This window comes from Branchiostoma belcheri, unplaced genomic scaffold (genome assembly GCF_001625305.1).
Source record: "Branchiostoma belcheri isolate BF01 breed outbred unplaced genomic scaffold, Haploidv18h27 scaffold125, whole genome shotgun sequence".
NCBI classification, from domain to species: domain Eukaryota; kingdom Metazoa; phylum Chordata; class Leptocardii; order Amphioxiformes; family Branchiostomatidae; genus Branchiostoma; species Branchiostoma belcheri.
The window spans coordinates 843,934-864,276 of record NW_017802658.1 but is presented as its reverse complement, the minus strand read 5'-3'; the positions used below and the strand labels follow the sequence as shown (position 1 = coordinate 864,276).

General features: G+C 38.7%; 1 protein-coding gene across 1 annotated transcript in view; it reads right to left on the bottom strand.

Annotated features, from left to right (window-relative positions):
* Positions 1-20,343, bottom strand: part of LOC109463370 (DENN domain-containing protein 5A-like) — a 42,524-nt gene that overhangs the window by 16,376 nt on the left and 5,805 nt on the right. Inside the window, exons 2-16 of the mRNA XM_019760143.1 lie at positions 14,960-15,069; positions 13,898-14,549; positions 13,426-13,613; positions 12,096-12,713; positions 11,699-11,831; positions 10,338-10,343; positions 9,445-9,595; positions 7,790-7,861; positions 6,800-6,893; positions 4,547-4,672; positions 3,819-3,971; positions 3,111-3,207; positions 1,796-1,816; positions 942-1,149; positions 289-308 (exon numbers count right to left, since the gene is read on the bottom strand). Of these exons, the coding sequence (XP_019615702.1) occupies positions 289-308; positions 942-1,149; positions 1,796-1,816; positions 3,111-3,207; positions 3,819-3,971; positions 4,547-4,672; positions 6,800-6,893; positions 7,790-7,861; positions 9,445-9,595; positions 10,338-10,343; positions 11,699-11,831; positions 12,096-12,713; positions 13,426-13,613; positions 13,898-14,549; positions 14,960-15,069 (2,649 nt within the window). The remainder of the gene's footprint in view (positions 1-288; positions 309-941; positions 1,150-1,795; positions 1,817-3,110; positions 3,208-3,818; positions 3,972-4,546; positions 4,673-6,799; positions 6,894-7,789; positions 7,862-9,444; positions 9,596-10,337; positions 10,344-11,698; positions 11,832-12,095; positions 12,714-13,425; positions 13,614-13,897; positions 14,550-14,959; positions 15,070-20,343) is intronic.

The following is a 20,343-nucleotide window of genomic DNA, read 5'->3' as shown; positions in this document are numbered from 1 at the left end:
AAGTACTGTACTTGGCAATGTAGAAACACCGACACAAAACAAGACCACTGGCCCCTCATTTCCCCATTTCAAACCTTAACAACAGATGAGTTTTTAAAGCCACAGATAGAGACAGACAGTCAGACAGACAAGGTTACCAGGAAATAGAAGAATACGGCAAAGCTGCAAAGAGTTAGAACGTGTCAGAAGCCTAGTAGATAGTAGTAGAGAAAAACACAATCAGGTTACAAAAGAAATGTATCGTTTTACACTTTTTTTTTACTCTGTATGACTGCACAAAATATTGACAGCATCTTTCAGTGTTTAAACTTCAAGGGAACATTCAAAAACAAAACAATCCACAAGTACGCTGCAAGCTGCATAGTCCACATAATCTCATGTTGTGCTATAAAGAAAATTTTGTTTGCCATTTTAGATACGTTCATCTTAGTCATATTTTCAAAATATACAAACATGCAATTATGGCAGTGCAATAATAATTTCACGTATGAGTGGTCCATTGCTTTTTAAAGTTTTTAATAATCTCTTTTCTATATCCTCTTTGCTTTCATTTTCATGCATTTTGCTGGCAAGCATTAACTAAAGATGCAACACAAATTCTTCTCTAAACATATTGATTATGTCTCATGTGGACAAGGCAGCCTGTATGAACACAGACTATAACAGGGTATTGCAAAGCAGACAGCAACAAGGCCACCAATAACTCACAACAACCACTGTCACCCGGCACTGAATTACCTATTATAGCACTACCTTGAAGCATAATTTATATTGCAAGGCACACAAACCGATAGGACCCAATTCGACTGAGATTTTTTTTTTTTTTTGCCTTTTGAGCTCCTACAAGCCATTTATGATGCTGGAAATTTTGCCACCAAAATGCAAAATAAAATAAATAGCTTTGCCTTGTTTATACAAATGATGTTCTTATGCCACCCTACTACCCAGCTTGCTTATTAATACTATTATGCATTTTTTCAATCAGAAAGAACCTACTGGCCATGGGAACTTTCAAAGTGCTGCGGCTTGACCTAACGGTCACCCCTTCATCCTCTGCGCTCTTTTTTCGAGGTCTTTTCTTAAACGGGTTTTTCTTTTTGGGTTTGTAAGATTTGTCTTCCTCGTCATGACTGGCTTCTTCTTCATCAGCTTCAAAAGAAAATGGTGGGTTTGAGTGGTTGGAGGGTGTTTGTGGGGGTTTTACCGACACCAGAACTTCCAGGGGGGAGGGGGGGTCACCTTACACACACATTTTATTGTTCCTGTGGAACAAGATCTATTACATGTATGACTACTCTAAAACCCTATTTGTGCCCTGTTAACCCAGGAAAGATACTGTGACTGCCAAAAATCTTACAATCATGTGATTTTTGAAAATATTTTAGACTGGAAGTACAAAATTACTAAATATATGAAACATAATAAGCAAAAACTAATCGTTGTTTGACAACTCGTCTCAATACAAACCATATGAAATAAAATCTATTCACTGAATTTTAGTCGCAAACATTGAAAAAATTTTGTTTACTTTGAGACTTAAAGGCAGAGAAAATTAATGCTATTCAGCCTTTTTGGTACGTTTTTAACCTACATGTATACCAGAATTATGTATCATTTTTATCATATATGATAAAACACCAATCAATTTTTAATAATAAATACAAACTATAGAAACAGTATCTTCGCTGGCTACAGGGCCCTCTGCTCTACACAGTGATTTTACCCGGAGTCCACCACCCAATCTTTCCCAACACCTTTGCAATGACCAAGGGTAACCAAGGTCGAGTGTTCTTACTTGGTGGGCGCAGGTTGTAGTCTTCACACAACACGTAGCGACGCATGGGGGAGGGAGACATTCGTTAGTACGGCGGTCATTAGTGCTGGCTAACGAGGGGACGCGTATGTGTGAGAGGTGCAGTGTAAGAACAGGGGTGCCAGGGTATACAGTGCAATTTTACGGAATACAGTGCAATTTTACTAGTATACAGTGCAATCCTATTAGTATACAGTGCAATTTTATGGAATACAGTGCAATTCAATTAGTATACAGTGCAATTTTACTGGTATACAGTGCAATTTTACTAGTAAAATTTTACAGTAAAATTGCACTGTATACCAGTAAAATTGCACTGTATACTAGTAAAATTGCACTGTATACTAGTAAAATTGCACTGTATACGTCTAGTAAAATTGCACTGTATACTACTGCGATTGCACTGTATTCTGTAAAATTGCACTGTATTCCGTAAAATTGCACTGTATTCCGTAAAATTGTACTGTATACTCTGGCACCCCTGAAGAAGCATTGACAGAAATGCATAGATACAGCATGCAAAACTTGTTAAAAGCATGCAGTAGGCAGACATGCGGTAGGTATTAACATACATTATGCTGTATTGCACAAGACATACAGTACACATATTACACTACAAATACACACTACATGTATGTTGCACAACAACATCCAACTACGCCATGCTTCACTACACACCACACTACACACTACGTTGCACTATACACAACAACCTACTACACACATACTACACTATGACTACACTGTATTCTGTCCTCTATGCTACACTCCAACTTGTACCTTGGGGCCACTGTTATATACAGATGTATATGTACACCACCATCACTAGCCTTGTATTTTGTACCATACCATAAATAACCAAAGGTTTTAAGTCTTCACCATTTAAAATAGTATCATTTAACCCAACAAGGCACCATGTGTGTCATCATACTTACCTGACAGTGTGTAGCTCTTTTCATAATCTTCACATTAAAGGTTCTTAGTTTGCAGATTTTATTAGGGTAACATACACTATTAATTTTGCACATGAATGTAATCCACATCGCTTTTAAGTGTATCACCAAAGCTTCATTCTGTCATATCAAAATAGTGACAATATTAAGTACTAAGTATCATATAGTCATGCAATTTTCATTTCATTTTAAATTTAGTTTCAATTTATTCTATCTCATTTGACTTTCAACAAAGTTGTTTTCATTTCTAAATTAGTTTTCTTGTCATCTTCATTTGCTTTTATGTCATTTTCATAAAATTTCAGGTCATTTTCATTCTGTTCCATGACATGTTCCATGCTTACCTGTGCCAGGTGAGAGCGCGCTGCTCTCAGGTGACCTGTCTCTGGTCTCCTCCATCTCCTGATAGGCCATCAGGTGAGACCACAGGGCAGACTTCCCCTGCACACACACAACATCAGTTAGCACACACACAACTTCTACTTCAACAAGCTGCAGTGCTAACTCATTATGATAGGTGGAGTTGTTGCATGTCAGTTTAACATCCTTTAGAAACACACGAAATCCATTATCACAAATTATCAAACACAATTCACTACATAAAAATGCTGCAGTTACATGCAACTCGTTATGATAGGTGGAGTTGATGCTATATTTATTCCAGTGTCCACATTCAGTGAGAATTGTTTCTTTAATTTGAAAGAACTGTGAAGTTCAACATAGTTGCTACATGTAAATACAAATGTATTTTCTGATATCTTCATGTAGATACCAAATGTACATGTACAATGTATGTGAGAAAGACTACAATGTATTACGTCATGTATGTGTCCTCTTGAGGGAAGCATACTACTTTATCTGTGCTATATTGTGCTAATTTGTGATTTGTGATAAACCACAAACATTGAATTTTAACCCCATAAGAATTTATAATGTGTGTGGCACTTCACATGGTGATATGTAAGCTCGTATCTTAAAAAGAATACAGGACTGAAGATGGATTTGAAATCTGGCTGCACTTTGGTATAATGTTACAAGGTGGCGCTGCTGACCTGTTTGGTCTGCAGGCCGTGGCTCCAGATCCTCTCCAGCAGGTCACACAGGCTGGCGATGAGCGTGTTCTCCTCCATCCCGCGTAGCGACGTCTCGCCGTGGCCCAGCTCGACGGCCTCTGAACCCATCTTCTCTACCAGCATCCTCTTGGTCTGAAGGAGGAACAGCAAAAGTCAGGAAAATGTTACGTTGATTTGATTACAAATTATTAGTCAGACATTTCTCTTGCAACTACTCAAGAGACTTTAAGAAAATGGTCTTGAAGAAAATGGTCACAGAAGACTAATAGCAAATACATGTATATTAGAATCAATATGATTCTAAATGCTTGAGCCAATAGGAAAAGTCATTTGAGGGACCACCAAAACGTGGACATGGCGGCCAAGTAGTTTTTATGCAGAGGTGGTCATTAGTACAGGTTTGTTTGTTTGTTACAATAATTAAGGAAATACACAGGAAAAGGCACCATTATCCAAATTCCAATCAAGTTAAAGAAGAAAGAAAGAATGTTCCCCAAGACAATAGATAAGACATTTTCCAAAACAACTTGAGGCTTTGAAAAGGACAGCTAAGAAATACTTACATGACATGGACATACTAAATAGACGTCTTAGACTGGACTGTCTTCAGTCATCACAATATCAGTTTGCCTGACTATTGTACAATAAATGAAAGAATGAATCAATGAAGAATGTTTAGAAGACAATATACATGTAATCAAGTTTACCTTGACTTTACACTCCTTGAGCAGTCCCTCAACAAATTTCCAGTTGGTCTGAGCGATGACAGCCGGTGACATGTCCGACAGTTTGGGCTGACGTAACAACTTACCTCGAGCCTCCTGGATGTATTTCTGGACAATCAGACAGTATTCAAATTATGTTCAACTTCTACAAATACTAGATCATTAAATTTGGAAGAGATCAACTCTATGGTAATCATTTTTGTGCAGTAACGTTTTGCCAAGCTAGAACTGCTCACTATCCTTTTTTGAGGTTTATTTTATACAACTGTATCATTCACATACATGTACATGTATGGCTGAAAATATCATAATCGGATTGCATTTTATGAATTTAAGACTCAAAATCTTGTACTGAAATCCACCAGATTAAGAATTACTGAAAACAAGGCAAAAGATTGTAGTTATACATAGGTATGGCAGTAACATGGGGAATCCTCAGAAAAAGCATGACTTGACATGCTATGATCATTTTAAATCCTCAAAAATGCAGAATGATGTAAAGTTTAGATAAAAATGACTTAAAGCTTAGTACACCCATCCATGCATGTATAGAGTTGAGATTTTCTATTTAGACCAAATGCCTAATATATAATACAATCATAGACTGGCTGGCAACTACCAATTGACAGAATCCTAGCTGATCCATAAACATAAACTGTCATAATGTAGTGCTCATATTTCATAGCCTTAATCTGGAAACTATACAGTATGATATTTAATGATGGAAAAAGAAGGAAAAAAGTAAGAGTGGAAAAACAGTGATGAGGTAAAGTGGATACCCAGATGACTTCCCAGAGTTCGGCCAAGTTGTCATCCATCCTATCCCACCTGAGGAACTGTGGTGTGAGACCCAAGCCGTGGGAAAAAGGGGGGATGGAGAAACCAGATAAGTTTACTGTGCACTCAAGCCATTTGTCATTAGGTGTGCCGCTAATGCCTCGGTCACAACCCGCCGTGCGTGCTTTTTGTCCGTACGTTTTATTGGGAGGCCACGTCTGCTACGTTTTTCTGAAAACGTGGGGAAGGAGTGGCGTCGATGCACGTCATTCGCACGGTTGCGCAAGGTGTAAGAGTGTGGTCTGCATGCCACGTTTGGCCGTGAGCGGTTGCGTGCATCGTGCGTTGCGCAAGTGGTAAGTGAGTGGTACGTGCTTACAGCGTATGATCTCTGTGCGATTGCAACTTTACCGTAAGGAGGCCGTACTCACATGTGCTTCTTATGTGCAGTATGTACGGGGCACGCACGTCGTACGTACGGGTGGTGAATCCGCAGACCGCACGCAGAAAAAGTTTTACGTGCACTTACTAAAGTTCTACAGTGTGTCTGCGTCCTCCTAAATCCGTAGGATTTCCCTACGGAGGCGGTACTCCCCACTTACGAATCCCCTCATTTACCCACGTTTTTGCACGCAGATGCACTTACGGCGGGTTGTGGCCGAGGCTTAAGAAAGGGAAGGGGGATGTTATGTGCCTGTTTGAGTACAAAATTGGAATCTTTGGTAATGATCTTGTTGCCTTGCATGGACTTCGAATAGAGAAAAAAAATTACAGGAAAAAAGATAAAACTTACTGCAGCAGCAGGGGCATATAGGGTTGAAAAAATCAGTCCTCAGATAGATAGAAGGAATGACATGAATGTGGAGGTAGATATATAGGATATGCAGAACTGTTATAGGAAAAAGAATGACAGTAAATCGCATGGAAAGGAAACTTCCTTGGACCAAGGTGTCCCGAGATTTAACGTACAAAAACTGTGCTGAGAGAAAACTCAAGGTAGCAAGTTAACTAAGGATAAGTAAGAATGATGCAAATGTGCGTATTTGTTGCATTTATTAGGAGATATGAAAAATACTTACCATATTCAAATTCTGTTATAATCTTAACCGTACAATGTCAGAAGAATTAATCCATACAGTACATGTATATACAGATGTCATGTATGGCTATAACACAAAGCTCTTATTGAAATACTCTTTAAGTCATATACTTCGTTCAAAATCTCTTGCGTTAAACTTTGCTGATGAACTGAAAACGTGGAAAGCCAATATAATGGAGCCTAGAGTGTCTTTTTTTCTCTAGGGAAGAAATCAAGTTCCTCTATTTAGCATAGGAAAGCCCTGGCAGCATACATTGATGCTTTAACTATTGGTGGAAAAATTAGCCATGCAAAATTTGAGGAACGCTTTACATCCAAAAGACATTGGATGTTAGTAGACTGCTTGTGAGAAAGTTTACCTCTCGTTGGTCGGTGCTCATGGCCAGGTGTTGGGAGTGTTGCTGCATTCTCTCCTTACGTCTCCACTGTTGGCGCATGTTTCTCCGTGTGTACCTACGGGACGATCGCAACACGATAAAAAAAATGTCTTCTCCAATGTCTATTCAAATTCATCCTCAGTTATAACTGACAATTTAAGCCATAATTTAAAAGGAAAAAAGATGACAGTACAAGTCAAAGTTGAATCATTCAATCAACTGTCAACAAATTTCAACCTATTCTTTTTGTATTGGTTACAGTAACTGTTAATGAATTATTCTAGCTAAATGTACAGTAAATCAAATGTACAGTACAGGTTGTTGTTTTTTGTGTGAGAGTTGTCTGTAGCAAGATAGATTTTGTATTCAAGTGTGTAGCACATGTAAGCAGAGGTGCACAGCAGAAAACAGAGCACACTGACATATAGTTACATGTATCTAAAGAGGACACATACACACACATATAGCAGGCAAGTCACAGACAATAGAAGCATACTGAGTATTTGTGTTCACTGTATGTTGCAAATTCTTAAAAAATTTCTGATTTTAGGATTGAAAATTTTTTTTGATTTTAGGATTCGAATATTGACAGCTTCTGATTTTATGACAAAACATTTACAAATAATTAATGCAGAATATCGCAATCAATGTTTGTAGAACAAATATTCAAATCATATACAGTATATGAGTTATTGGTTAAGACACAATTAAGACACAAGTTTTTTCATTGATGAAGCAAAGCGGAATTTCAGTCAACAATGGTAGAGTCAAATTATTATTGAAGAAACTAACTTACAAATAGGTAGTCTCTTAACATGAACAAAAATATGTCAAGTTTTTTTAGAGGTTTGAAGCCTAAATTTCTTTAAAATTCAGTCCAAGCCACAAGCATTACCGTCATTCACTGGACTAGTACACTATTCTACGGGGGTGGACAGGCTGGTGTGGGAGGGGAGACATTGTGTGACAAACCTGTAGTCATCCCACTCGATTTCGTCGGCATGTGGACTGAGAAAGAAGCTGGAATAAGCATCTTGCAACGCACTGGAAGAAACATGTACACCGTGTGTTCAACCTAGGCCACCCAAAGTAAGGCAGGGCTTGTACTATGGGCATTCAGATAGACTGATCCTGACTGTCCATCACAATTAGCTATTCAACCAATCAGAGGTTGGCAATTAGTGGTTTGACCAATAAAGAGTGTCTATAAATTTGTATCAATTTTATATTTTGATGGAGTTGGGTGGGGCTTTGGAATTGGTCAATTGACAGATTTCTTAATTAATCATGAAAATATTTCACTTTTTATCAAAGATTTAAAAATTACCTATTGAACATCTACATAATAAAATAATATGTTTTCAATTAATACTTTGAAGTTTGAACTTTTTTTTCACAATTTGAGGTATTATTCAATTATACTGCCACAGAAGGAAGGGTATGTTTCAGATGTAATTTTCCAACAACAATTCCTATGTTATAGACATTAATTTAGATGTAAATCAATGGCTAATAGTTTTGATAATGCCTTGTCCATGTACAAACCCTGCATCGTAAAATAAGAATAAAAGAAAAGATGAAGAAATTGACAAAGTGTCTGCAAAAAAGGATAAGAAAGAAATGACAGGATAAAGAAAACTACTTGTAAAATAAATAACTGAAACAAACACTGCTAGTAAAAGGCCCAAAGCACACTACAGGCTGATTGGATGAGAGGCAATGCATGTAAATGTAACTATTGTAAAATGTAAAGTTTTGTCATACTGAATTCAGTGATCAACACAATATTAAGTCCATGTTTTTATATATGTCAAGAGCTGAGAACTTGTTGGTTACATTGAAGCATAAGAAAATATTTTGGCTCAATATAAAAGTCATTTCGAAAACCAAGATTTTGTTTTAAACCATAATAAACTGTAATGTGTACATGGAAAACAGTTATAGAAAAGAAAGCAAGGATATTTATGCAGATAAGCATTTTATAAATAGCAGTAGTATCACACCACAGGAACTACTGTTTGTTAAAAAATCTTTGAAGGATTGAATGTAATATCTGTATCATAATACTGTATGTTGTTTCAGTACATGGTATACGTACTACTGTACAATGTAGGTTAGGTTTTTCAATTTGTTACATGTTTGCAATAATATTGCTAGCTTCAAGCATCTAGCTGAAGCAAAACTGCTTGCAAGTTCAACAGCAGTCAGCAATGGCAACTCAAACTTTAAAATTCTAACAGGGACCCTAAGAGTAACACAGCCAGACACATTGAAAAATTATTGAGGATTTCATAAGAATGTCTTGAATACATGTTTTGATATGAAGAGTGCATACCTTGAAGATTACTAGATGCAGTATTCAATTGACTGTCATGATATTGGTTGGGGGTCAGTGTACAGAAAGTACGATAAGGTTGAAAACGCTTTTCACTCTTTTTTGTTCCTTTTTGCACTTTCAAAATGAGTGTTGACATTACAGTTAGTGTAAGTTTAGACTGTTGTACAGTAGTGGTTGGGGGACGGTGTACAGAAAGTGCAAAAGGGCCCGAAACACATTTTGTTCCTTTCTGCTGCATTTTGCACTTTCTGTACACCTGTTGGGGGAGGGGGGCATGATTGGAACTTACCTGTTGTTACCTGACTCGTAGCACATGACGTCAGGTTGCAGGTCGGGGAAGAAGCCAGGCTCGTGTCTGCCCTGTCCGATCTTCATACTCAGGAGGTGGGGGTGCACGGCCATGTGGTCTACTTTGTTCCACTTCTCTGTGATGGCTCGTTCTGTAAGAGAACCACAACTTTCAATATTTTCTACATTGTATATCGACTTTTGGCTTGGATAACTCTAAAAACTCTATCAATGAATAAGATCGTTTTTCACATCTCTCTTGGCTTGGCTTCGTTTTCTAAGATTTTTTTACATATTACAAAAACAAATACCCATGCAAGCTTCAAACCGATGTAACATATTGATTATAATAAAAGCTGATGGTAACACAAATACCTCTCTAACAGACTACATGTAACTACAAAAGGTGGACATGACTTGTGTGGTAACAAGAATTTCTGCAACTTCGGTTAGAAACATGACTACAATGGGCACAACAAATTTCAGAAACTAACAGAGACAATTCCTGTGTATTTGACAACTGCACTCTCAGACTGGTATTTATTCTTATCCTTGTAATCAATGTTTTTTATATTAAAAAATGCTATAGTAAAGTTTCTATGTGAATCATAGCACTGCAAGTCAGTCAAGGTAATAATGAAATTGAGGAAAACATGTCAAGGAAATGCAATATATATCTGTGATAAGCCTGGTAAAAAGGGATACAAACATCAAATACTAATTACTATATCTCCTTTTGTACAAGGAGCATTGTGCATTTTCTACTCAGTACGACCAGTAAACATCAGATGTCAAAAGTAAAAGTAGAAAAGATGTCCAAGTCAGAAACTGCAAGTCGAGGAGAAGTCGAACTTCACACTGGTAAAAACTTGCCGTAGAGTGACAAGAACTTACCCGAGTCTTCACGTGTTTTCGCCATGCGAGTGCAGCCAGTGGAAACAAGAGTGGGGTGAACGTTTAGTACATGTGCCTTGTCTTTACAACAAGATTACCGTAAATTCATTCGCTTTTGCAGTGGTTTTATTTGGCTGTCAAAAAAAGCTCTGTAGCACAGTAGTAATGGTAATGACTTGGAAATGCATATTTAAAATGTCATGAATTCATGGTGGTAAAGAGGTCACTGTAACAACAGTACTGTAACAATAAAACCACCGCAAACATTTCAACATTTACAGTTACTGTAATATTGAGTCAGAAGATACATGTATTATATAGCATACGAGAAACTTCATAAAATCACGGTAAAATTCTTTTAAAAAATGGTAACATTCTTCAACAAGCATATTTTTCGAACACTGCATAGCATTAGACATAAAACTCAATAAGACGAAATATTTTTGTCAAACACATCGTAGTGGCACACAATGTAGACCAAATATAAAGTCAGGGTGTTAAAATGTTGCTACAGATTCACAAAGTAGATTAGTACTAATAGTTAGTGATGCATACCGGTTCACTGGACTTGCAAGAATGTTTAGGTTCAAGTCCAAAAAAACCTAAAAGTCAAGAACCGAGTCCGGACTTATTACCATAAAGACCATTTCACATACCCCTTTTCTTTCCAAACCACCTAAAACCTTCCGTAGATTGCAAAATCTTTGCGGCAAAACGAAGAAAACATTGCCATCGGGCATCCATGTTATGTGGCCAAAGTTTCACCCAGACAACATTGTAAGGTTGCCAACATGCCATTTTGTATATGCCATGGGTTTAGGTCCGGACTTACAAGTCCGGAACTGAACCTAAACCTCTGGACTTGAATCCGGACCTGAACCTAAAATTGGGTTTAGGTATGCAGCACTACTAATAGTAGCTCTGAAATGTTAAGAGTCAGATCATTATGCATCATATGACGAGTGCGAAACTTCACATCAATGGTACAAAATGTAGCAAACAAAAGATACAAAATGACGAGTTTAGTGGAACACTTAGTATAAGCTGGGCAAGCAGGCTGTAAAAAAAAGGGGTAAGCTAGCTGTTAGAAAAAAAAGAGTATTTTGGTTAAATTTGCCATGCAGTACTAGTGTAAAGGTTAGACTTTCTGGTAGTACAATATTGAAAGTAACAGTTACTCATAGAGCAAACTGATAGATTTAAAAATGGTCAGATGTTTCAAGTAGCATCCACTACATCAGCAACATTACTTTTTTCCTTACTGACAAAATAAAGCTAGTAGATGCTGAGGGTTTTTGCTTGGGTAACTGTTACTTTGGTACAGTACTAGAACTTTGCAGGCTGATGTTAGAAGTTGTTACCTTGTATTTCTACCATGATGGACCTGTCAGGGTTGGACATGCGGATGTGGGAGTTTCTGGATGACTTGATGTTCTCGATTTTGGCGTCAAAAATCTTCAAGTTGTCATCGATAGGCTCCCAGTTGGCCATAATCTGAGAACAAAATTGAAGGATACTCAAGACAGCCATATTTTTCCAGCACATGTACATAAAAGCAATTTTTAAAAAATAAAAACACATTTCTACCCATTATAAGGAGCTTTTCAAAACATGAGTACTGCATCAAAATCTAAACTTCTTTCAGTAATGTCCTTTTTTTTCAACCTTCTCCCTCCAATGCCTAACCTGTGCGTTAAAATATACTTATTTTAGTACAATCTTTCAGGCCTGGAGTGAAGGTTTGACATGTTTACTTGCCTTGTTGTCCACTAGAGTTGCAAACATCTGTGTCTCGATAAAAGGCGACAAGAAAGGCAAGTAGATGTCTGGTTGGTCCGACAAGAACGCGGCTTTGTCGAAGTTTGTCATCTGCTCCCTGTTACTAAACCACGACTCCAGGTCACCGTTCGGTTGGATGACGAACGACTCGTAACCAAGCAACAAGGACGCTATTCTGTGTAGGAAGATTTCTCGTAAAGCGGCGTTCAGTTTCATGTCTTCGAGATCGTGGTCGACCTTTGGTTTCTTTTCGAACGCGGCGATCTCTGGGAGGGATTTCGCGATGTCGCTGATTGTGTGACTGACTCCCATGCGTTGCGCGATGGCGGTTATTTTCGCGATGGCTTCGCTGCTTTCTAGAATGTCGCGTTTACTGAGAGTTGAGGTGTGAGCGGGGCTTCCCGTGCGCCCGTCGTCGCTAAGATGGCAGCCCGAGTCACTACGACTGGGCGGGTTCATCCCGGGCTCCAGAGGCACGTTGCTGCGGACCAGGATCTCCGAGATTTCTTGGAGGACGTCGAGTTTCTTAGGAAACTGTGGGAGATCCTCGGGGAGCTCGACTGTGTGGTTGTCAATGTCTACAAAACAGAGGGAGGCCTGCAGAAGAAAAATTTTAAGAATCATTATCAAAAGGCCTCACAGTTGGCATATTGAAGTACTAGACCAATGTGCAGTTAAAAAGATAATTCATGCCCTTTCTAAGCAACTTTCTAAGGTACTTTCTACGCTACGTTACAACGGTTAGGAATAATTTTGTCCAAAAGCTAGAACCCATTCTAATGTTAGCAGTTTAGAGAGAAGAACCTGAATCTCTGTCATGAAATGAGTGCTTGAATAAATAACAGTAAGTAAAGGTAATATATGGCTCAAAATGCAACCTGTTATTATATGTAGGTTTTTGCAGGTAAAATATGAGCAGTGCAGATATTTCTGATGTCTACCTATGATACAACTGTAGGTGTATATGGACTTTCATTAGCTATATGAAGGGTAAAAGAATTAACGGCAATGCTTTCTGAACAGCTTTTGGTGATCCACACTTAACAAAATTCTGACTGTCTGTTGCAGGTATTATTTTTTTAAATTATTTATTGAAAAATGCAACAAGACATTACACTGACTCTCAAGGCAGCAAAGCTGATATTAGAGAGTCAACATATAAGGACAAAACACAAAGGGCACATAATTTCAAATTTAACTGTTGCAGGTAACTTTTAATGTTACCAGCACCAGTGCAGGTATGCAGCATTAATTCAAGCCCTGGAAATAAATGAACTGAATAAGAAGTGAACAGTTGTTCTAACCCCACCTCATGCGGGAGCTGTAGCTGAGACCTGTCGTCCCTGCCGTTGTGGTGCAGACCCATGATGTAGGGGACGGGCGCGTCCAGGAAGTGGAGCAGCGAGGCGGGCAGGATGGGAACGTACACGTGCTGCCACGTGAAGGGGAACAGCAGCACGCTCAGACTCTCCGCTAGCAGCATCAAGCGATGGTAGTCTGGCAACGAAAAGCGACAAACTTTACAACTCCAGAAAAAATTTGATTTGTACATTGCAGTTTTCAATTTTGTGAATAAACAAGCTCAAAGATACAAATATACTGATTAATCTAAGGACATGTATGGATAGCTGAACCAGCAGAATATTAGAGCAAAAACTCATATCCATCTTTTGAATGATTTGTACTTGTAAAGTTAGAACCAATGTAAGAACTGAATGGCGATAGAAACTATCAGATGCCTTTATTATAGAAACAGCTGGTCCCAAACATGTCATGTTTACCTTGTGAATACAGCAGTATGTGTTTCTCCAACAGAGCGCAGGTCCACAGCTGTAGTACGCTATCCACGCCGAGTAGCGTGAACATCTCCCGTATGTGGAAGTCGAACAACGGCAGCTCGTTCGCGCTCGGACGGTGACACGTCACGGCGCCCTTCGCCGCGTTGAACTGTAAACTTCTCCCCGGCGGCGGCAGCGGGACTTCGTATAGAATGTTATAAACGTAGCTTTCTACGGGGAGGGGGGGCTGGGAAGGGGACGATATTGCTTCATACAACTGTGACAGGAACTTTTTACATGCTTGGATGAAAGGCAGTGGTGTTATAAGGCATATACTCTTGGTGACGTACAAAACATCGGAGGTTATGTCGTAAGTTCTGGGGACGTATCTCTCGTTCTCGTCCCCGATTTCGGGCGGCGTGCGGTCCATGAGGGGAAAGACGGTGCGGGATTGGCGGTTGCTGAGCTCCGCCTTGTGCATGGCAAAGAGCGTCTGCATGGCTTCGCAGATCTGTTTGTCCACGACTTTCTCGTAGAACGTGAAGGAGGTGCCGTAGGTCCGACTGCCGTCCTCCCGCGTGATGATGAACGAGTGGAAGCGAGTTTCCCGCTTCTCGTTCTCTGTCCGGAAGGACAGGCCCTTTGGAAGGCAAAGCTACAGAACAAAAAAAGCACAGTAATTGTTATAAACTGTACAACCCAGTTTATCTTTTATACATACATGTTTGTGTTTGTTTGTTTGTTTGTTTGGTTATGGTGGGTTGGTTGGTTGGTTGGTTGGTTGGTTGGTTGGTTATCTCTGTGTAAGGAGGTTTTGTTTTTAGTGTCTGTCTGCTTGTTTGCTTGTGTGTCAGTAGTTTGAATACAGTAGACTCATAGGAAGACTTAGTGAAGGAGTATCTACATACAAAAATGTAAATAATGAATTCTAAACAAACTTTACATTCCTTGTGCAAATCTTAGGCAACAGAATCACAGTTACAAACTTTGTGTTCCAAACAACATTTCTAATCAACTCATGCTGCTTTTTGGTAAAGGTTTTTGGTAAAAGTTCAGAAATCTTACCATGCCAACCGCACTTTCATCAAAAGGGTTCCAGGCCACATTTTCAGGGTAGTGTGCCAGCACCTTGGAGTTGTACGATCTTTCCAGGGGGGTCAGCTGAAGGTTGTGGGCTAGTGGAACAAAAAAAAACACATGACATCAACTAAGTGTAAAACTTGTATATTTAAGTTGTGGATACGGAGAATTTAGCAAATGTACACCTCAACATGTCACTAGGATGCTACCTGAAACGTCTGACCGTTTCCAAAATCATGTCCAGTTGCTTGAGTAACTATTTTTTGGTGTATCTTATTACCTTCACCGACGTATCCCAGCCACTGTTCCAACTGTACTAGTAGCTATCACCCACCCATCAATGTCATAAAAATACCCTTATGCCACACCGATAGAAATTAATTTCTTTGTTTTTAAAGTCACCTTCTTCATTTTCTTCTTCACTTCGTCCTGATTTGAGAAGAAAAAGATCACAATGAGAATAGACATGCTTCAAAATTGCTTAAATTTTGGTGCCAACAGTTGAACTTGAAGGAAGTCCTATTTCTGCTCTGCAATCTAAGATTCGTTGGAATATCTTTACTGAAAATTGTTCTAAATTTATGTTCTTTTGTCATTTGTGGAATTATTTTTGCATCAAAAGCATAAATGTATACACCGAGGTCCATCACAATGTTTTTTATTTTGATTTCCAAAAAAAATTGAAATTGGTGTGGCCTTATTTTAAGCTACTTTTTCATATCAGCCAAAGTCTACTGCTCTATACTACAGGCAAGATCTGCCATAACATTGATGATATATACGTACGCTACAAAATGATTCATTGTAATAGTACTCTACTTAATGAAACCAACAAAAACTTAAGCCATGCCATTAACATGACAAATATATAGACGACAGCAAAAACCAACAAATTGTACAAAAGTCTGCCACACAATCTAATAAAGACAAGCGAATGTCCTTGGCAAAAGTATCATTTATTGACACAATCATCTAAAAACTCCAGAGAGATGTCATAGACAAACGAACTTTGCTGTAACGACCCAGGGAGGCTAGAATCCCTGGCACCAAATTTTAACAGGCCCATCTATATTGTGGCGAAAGATGTAACGATACACTCGCAATTCCATTGATTTTTTTTCCTGTGCTATCACATAGGCTGGGGGCTCAAAATACCACCGGTATATACTTACTAATGGAGGTAGTAAGGCCACACCAAGTAAATTTTATGGATGACGTCCGCGCGCGCATTGATTCTGACATGTTCCTAGAAAAAAAACAAGAAATTCCGCTTCCTGTAACTTAATGACCAAAGAGTCACGACAGTGCCGCAAGTCGTCAGATTGACGTGAAACCCGTATAGAAGAAAGTGTCTATTACCATACTGTTTTCACTGTCCACGGTTCCACCTGATTTATTGCTGTTTTGATGATGAATAAAAGACTTCTTGCTTGTTACACTGTGTCACCTCAATCAATTCGTGTCCTAACATTTGTCGTCTCTTAGTATATTTCTAATCTAGGCATCTTGTTTTTTAGGGCCCTTCTTGTTTTTCTTTCGCCCTCTCGCATTAGATTTAGGGTCTCCAAAGGACGTCATCCATAAAATTTACTTGGTGTGGCCTAATACTAGTATTGAGGTAATTGTACAGGTATTTCTGATGTCTATCTGCACCTAACCTGCACTGAAATGGTTTAAACTCTAATATAGTATATATGTAGATTTTTATTTTTACTTGTGTATTGACTTAAATAATTTCGAGCCCAGTGTAACCTCAAGTCATACCAATACCCTCCATACCAAACACGCACTGAAATCATTTATTACTTTTGCGTGTAGTTGATACCGAGCGTAGGTATTGCCTTACAGATGATAAATTGCTGTGTACATTACAAAGGATTGGAGTGTGTGGCAGCAATATTTCAGGACGTTACTTACCAAGAAAAAAATGCATGATTTATGTAAGGGAGACTGAACTGAATTGAATGAATGCTAGAACGTTATGATGCTGTGTATCCTTGAGAAAGGCACTTAAAGGCATCCAGTGCACTTTTTAGGGCTTGGAAAGCTGATTTTTCAAAGTCAATATTCTAGTCATTTAATGATTACATACTGAGTTGAAACCACGCCATCCCACTGTATATTGACCCTCATGGAGCAAAAATTCTGACGGAAAACGGTTACTAGAAGGGCCCTTGGCTGATTTTTAGGGTACCACCCAAAAAATAAAGGACTCATCTAGGGGCTTATTTCTGCAGTTTTTAAAAGCCGGAGTATGAAATACTGACTCAAATGTACCAATCTGAAGCAGTATGTGTCAATATCACAAAGATTGCCTTATTCAGAACATTTCCACTTTTGCTGCCCTGAAATCACATTGGATGCCTTTAACACAAGTTTCCTCACTCCACCCAGGTGTAAAATGCGTACCTGACTTCAGTTGGGAAGGTAAAAGGCAGTGGAAAGAGAGGGATGGGCTCTGCCTTCCAATACTGTACCCTAGACACAGTAGATTAACAACCCACTGCCCCTACAGCCTCAAAAAGGCTATAGAACTACATGTACCTTTACCTGTCCTTGGTGCTGAACAACATATCTAATCTATGGATATATAGAATACAACACGGTGTATTTCGTATCGCCCGAGGTACCAGCCCGACCGCGCGTCGGATCGCCCGACGGCCGAAGGCCGGAGGGAGATCCGATCCGCGGGAGGGCTGGGACCGAGGGTGATGCGGAATACACCGTGTTGTATTTTATTTATGTCATACCCACCCAAGAAAACACGCCTTTCAATGCAAAATGAGCAGAAAGTTGGTGTCCCTAAACCCAAAAAGTGCAACAACATCAATTCCAACGTCCGAATTTTGCATTCGAATTTTCGAAAGCGTTGCACGCGGTTAGGGCGAAACGCGTTCGAATCGTTCTGTGGAACATTTGGAAGGGCCGGGCCGTACGCGGTAAGAACCCCCGGGCCGTACCGCTAGTTATCACACGGGCCGGAACACCCGTATCGAACGTAATCGCGGCCCAGGTAGGACATAAAGGTTGTTAGTAGCATTTATCAACATGAATTTTGGAGTTTGAGCCTGAAAGTTGAAAAAAAACTGATATTAAAATGATCTCTAAAATAATCTATTGAGTTGTCATCACAGTCTGCCAGTTTGATTAAAATAATATGAAAATTTGTCTGGAATTAATATTTACGTAACGCATAATGATCAAATAGTGTCGCCACTGTGTTTATATTTCATGTCTGCATCATAGTTTTGCATATCTAATTTCAAACCTAGGCACAATGTAATCACACTAATGGAAGATATCTTTGCCACATTGTACTTTGATATACTATTTTGACCATTAACCTTCTACGTGCTAATGTAGCCATTTGGTGCTAAATTTGTATTGGTCATGGGGTTAGGGCAGCAGTAAGAAGGTTAAAATTCCTAACACAACTTACAAGGAGACGTAGTGTAACAGTGGGGGGTTTATAGGCGCTACCAACTGACCCGGCCGATGGGTCTAGACCTTTTCGGTTGAGTGGTTAGAGTGTCTGACTGGGGCCCGGGAGGTTGTGGGTTCGAACCCCGGCCCGGGACCAGAAGGGTTTTTACTGGCTCCTCCTGTTTCTTACAGTAGTTCTGTAAGGCTGTTTTATAAAACATAGAAATTCGGATACCACGAAATATCACAATTTATGGTAAACTAAAATTCAACCTTCACAAATGCTTTTGTTTGTAGAGAAAAAGTGCATTTACCTGACCTTGCTGCTATTACATGTAATTTTAGTTTTGACATGATGTCAGAAAATATGACATCCGTCAACAAAATTGTTTTCAACAATGGATCAATACAATGTACATGTACTGAAGAGCCAGGATTAAGTGGTACCGGTAGAATTTTGTCTGTATGGACAGGAAAAAAACATTTAGCCATTTTAGGATCCCTGACTACGCCTGAATATTCTAAGGCCACATCAATTTCATTTGTTGGTTCTCAGATTTTTTTCAGAAAAAATTTGAAGCGACAGGGCAAAAAAAATAAAAACAGCCCTAGGCATCCTATGATAGCCTCAAATGCTATGATAGAAGCTATGAAGCGAACATGCCAGGCTGGTTTGTAAATCAAACAATGAATGTCAAACTTGTAATCAAACCACTGCATTGATAGATGGAAAAACTGAAACAATTCTGAAGAGAATTAGGGACTTCTTTCAACTATTTGTAACAAAATAAAAGCATTTTGGAGTTGATTTTTTTTTTTGCAAATCAAAAAAAAAAAAAGCAGGCATATCCCTGAACCAATAATTTAAATTCGTGTCTAAATACTCCCAACTACAGAATATAGTTGTATATATATATAACTGCACTAGAAGTAGTAGAACTTTAATAGTAGAAGTCAGATCGACCTTTAATGTGTGCCCTTGACCTTGGATAAGGTAGGACAGAGCAAATGTAATGGGAAAGGTGCTGATTACAAACAATAGCCTGGTACAACATTACCAGTGTGCATTGTTTGGGATTGAGTAGTAATTGGTAATTTTGCAGTAGTGTATGGTACAATATGTGTCACACAGTCAAATTAAGGGACGGACCAAGAGGTACTAACTTCAGTAAGGGTATAGGGGGTATTTTCCATTTCCAATTTTCTTACAACTTACTAGACTAAGTACAGTATCAGTATACTACCAGTATACTATATATATTTTTATTTTACACACAGTTTTATTTGTGTATAGATTGAAATGTTGTCTTTACCCTAACACATATACTGATATAGATGACACAAGATCAACAATCATAATACATTTGTAGCAGTATACCCTCTATCACACAAATAATATGTATGTAGTATTATGTATCATGCATTTTATTTCTCTGAAAAATAATATAAAGTGATCTTCTAAACCTTCCTTGCCTTAAAATAACTCTTTCATAGTCCCTTTTTCAAAAAGTCCCTTTTTGAAAAAAATTTGTCCCTTCTCACTGAAATTTGGTCTATGATAAGAACCTGTAACACATCATTTTGACAGAAAATTCTATCCTGACCATCTGTAATATACAACCTAGAAGCTCCATAATATTGATTTTGCGAAGGGAATTGCCTGGAGAGAACAAAGACGGCCTGCACAAAAAGATAAACCGGAAACGTGTGAATTTTTCATGAGGTACAAATGTGACCTTCCTGTACTCACCACACAACAGGTGGCAAAATAACTGCTGACTCATCATTTTGATTGCTGATTACTAGAGGTTTGACAGCTATGTAATCAACAATATTCAAAGTCACAATACCTTTCTCAGAATTCTGTTTCATTTCCCGTCCTTTACACAGTGGCTATGACCTTCGGCGAGTCAGACATGTTATGACTTCACAAAGCCGTACAAAGA